This window comes from Octopus bimaculoides, chromosome 14 (assembly GCF_001194135.2).
Source record: "Octopus bimaculoides isolate UCB-OBI-ISO-001 chromosome 14, ASM119413v2, whole genome shotgun sequence".
Classification (NCBI taxonomy): Eukaryota; Metazoa; Mollusca; class Cephalopoda; order Octopoda; family Octopodidae; genus Octopus; species Octopus bimaculoides.
In genome coordinates, this window is record NC_068994.1 from 25,484,944 (window position 1) to 25,486,473 (window position 1,530).

The following is a 1,530-nucleotide window of genomic DNA, read 5'->3' on the forward strand; positions in this document are numbered from 1 at the left end:
GAGGTGGTGAAGCACGACCTTCGAACATAAAGCCTCACCAAGGCAATGACTTCTGACCGAGACCTTTGGAAATATGTTGTGCGTGAGAAGACCCGGCAAGCCAAGTGAGACCAAAATCCAAGGTCTCTGCCAGGGATGTAGCCAGCCCACTTATGCGTAACATTCCTTCTTTGGACACTAAACTCCGCTTGCGAAGACCTGTTGAGGCAAGTGAAATCGAAATCAAACTAAATTCGTTGACTGGCACCCATGCCAACGTCTTCATTGAACATTAAACTTGGCTTGCGAAGACATGTTGGGGCAAGCGAAAGCGAAATTGTGATGGCACCAGTACCAGTAAATCACTAAGAGCAATGTCTGAGCGTGATCGTTACCACAGCACCAGCTGTCTGGCTTTCATGCCGGTGGCACGTAAATAGCACCATTTGAGCATGACTGTTACCAACGTCACCTACCTGGCACTTGTGCCAGTGGCACGTGAAAAGACATTCAAGCGAGTTCGTTGCCAGTACCACTGGACTGGCTCCTGTGCAGGTGGCACATAAAATACACCATTTCGAGCATGGCCGTAACCAGTACCTCCTGACTGGCCTTCGTGCCGGTGGCACGTAAAACCACCCACTACATTCTCAGAGTGGTTGGTGTTAGGAAGGGCATCCAGCTGTAGAAACTCTGCCAAATCAGATTGGAGCTTGGTGTAGCCATCTGGTTCACCAGTCCTCAGTCAAATCGTCCAACCCATGCTAGCATGGAAAGCGGCCGTTAAACGATGATGATGATGATGTATATACACCTGTGTGTGTATGACGACTCATGGAGAAATTGTAGGAGGTAATGGACCCCAAAAAATTAGTAGAACAGATACTATGATAAATGATAACATAATGCAATACTGGCCTGTTTCATTATGGAGAAACATTGTTGAAATAAGAATGATGGCATTGTGTGTATGCATAACAAGAACACTTACACACAATATAAAATCTTCTTTCCAAAAGATTTGTGACATTCTGTTCTCAAAAAATATTTTAAAATCGTTCATAACTTGAGAAAATCTTCTTTAAATAATGTAACTGTATCAAGTATTTTTTTGCAAAAACTTTTATCTATGTGCGTGTGTGTGCATATAAATATGCATAAATACATATGCACACATATATATTTATATATATGCATGCGTTTATGTATGAATGTAATCCTATACATACTCCATCTGAACAAGAAACTTGGTAATTGCAGGTGGAATGTCTTTGATAAAAGGTTTACAGGGCTAAACAACATCAACAAAACTGAAGAAATGACATTGAGAACTTACATTTGATCCAGAATCGACACAATAGTTTTGTGTTCAACTCCTTCAATCCACAGACGGCGTAGTTCATCTCTCTTACAGTGTAAAAGTGTCTTACAGGAACTGAGATCTTCTTTGATCTTTCGGATCTTGTCTCTAGATTCTGAGTATAGAATATATATAAGTAGAGAGAGAGAAAGAGAGAGAGAGAGAGAGAGAGAGAGAGAGAGAGAGAGAGA

General features: G+C 41.5%; 1 protein-coding gene across 2 annotated transcripts in view; it reads right to left on the bottom strand.

Annotated features, from left to right (window-relative positions):
• LOC106879926 (exocyst complex component 4) overlaps positions 1 to 1,530 on the bottom strand; it is a 268,982-nt gene that overhangs the window by 248,861 nt on the left and 18,591 nt on the right. For both annotated transcript variants that reach the window (XR_008265483.1, XM_052972782.1), the window contains exon 4: positions 1,316 to 1,454. Coding sequence is in view for 1 of the 2 variants with exons in the window: in XM_052972782.1 (XP_052828742.1) it covers positions 1,316 to 1,454 (139 nt within the window). In the remaining variant the exon portion in view is untranslated. The remainder of the gene's footprint in view (positions 1 to 1,315; positions 1,455 to 1,530) is intronic.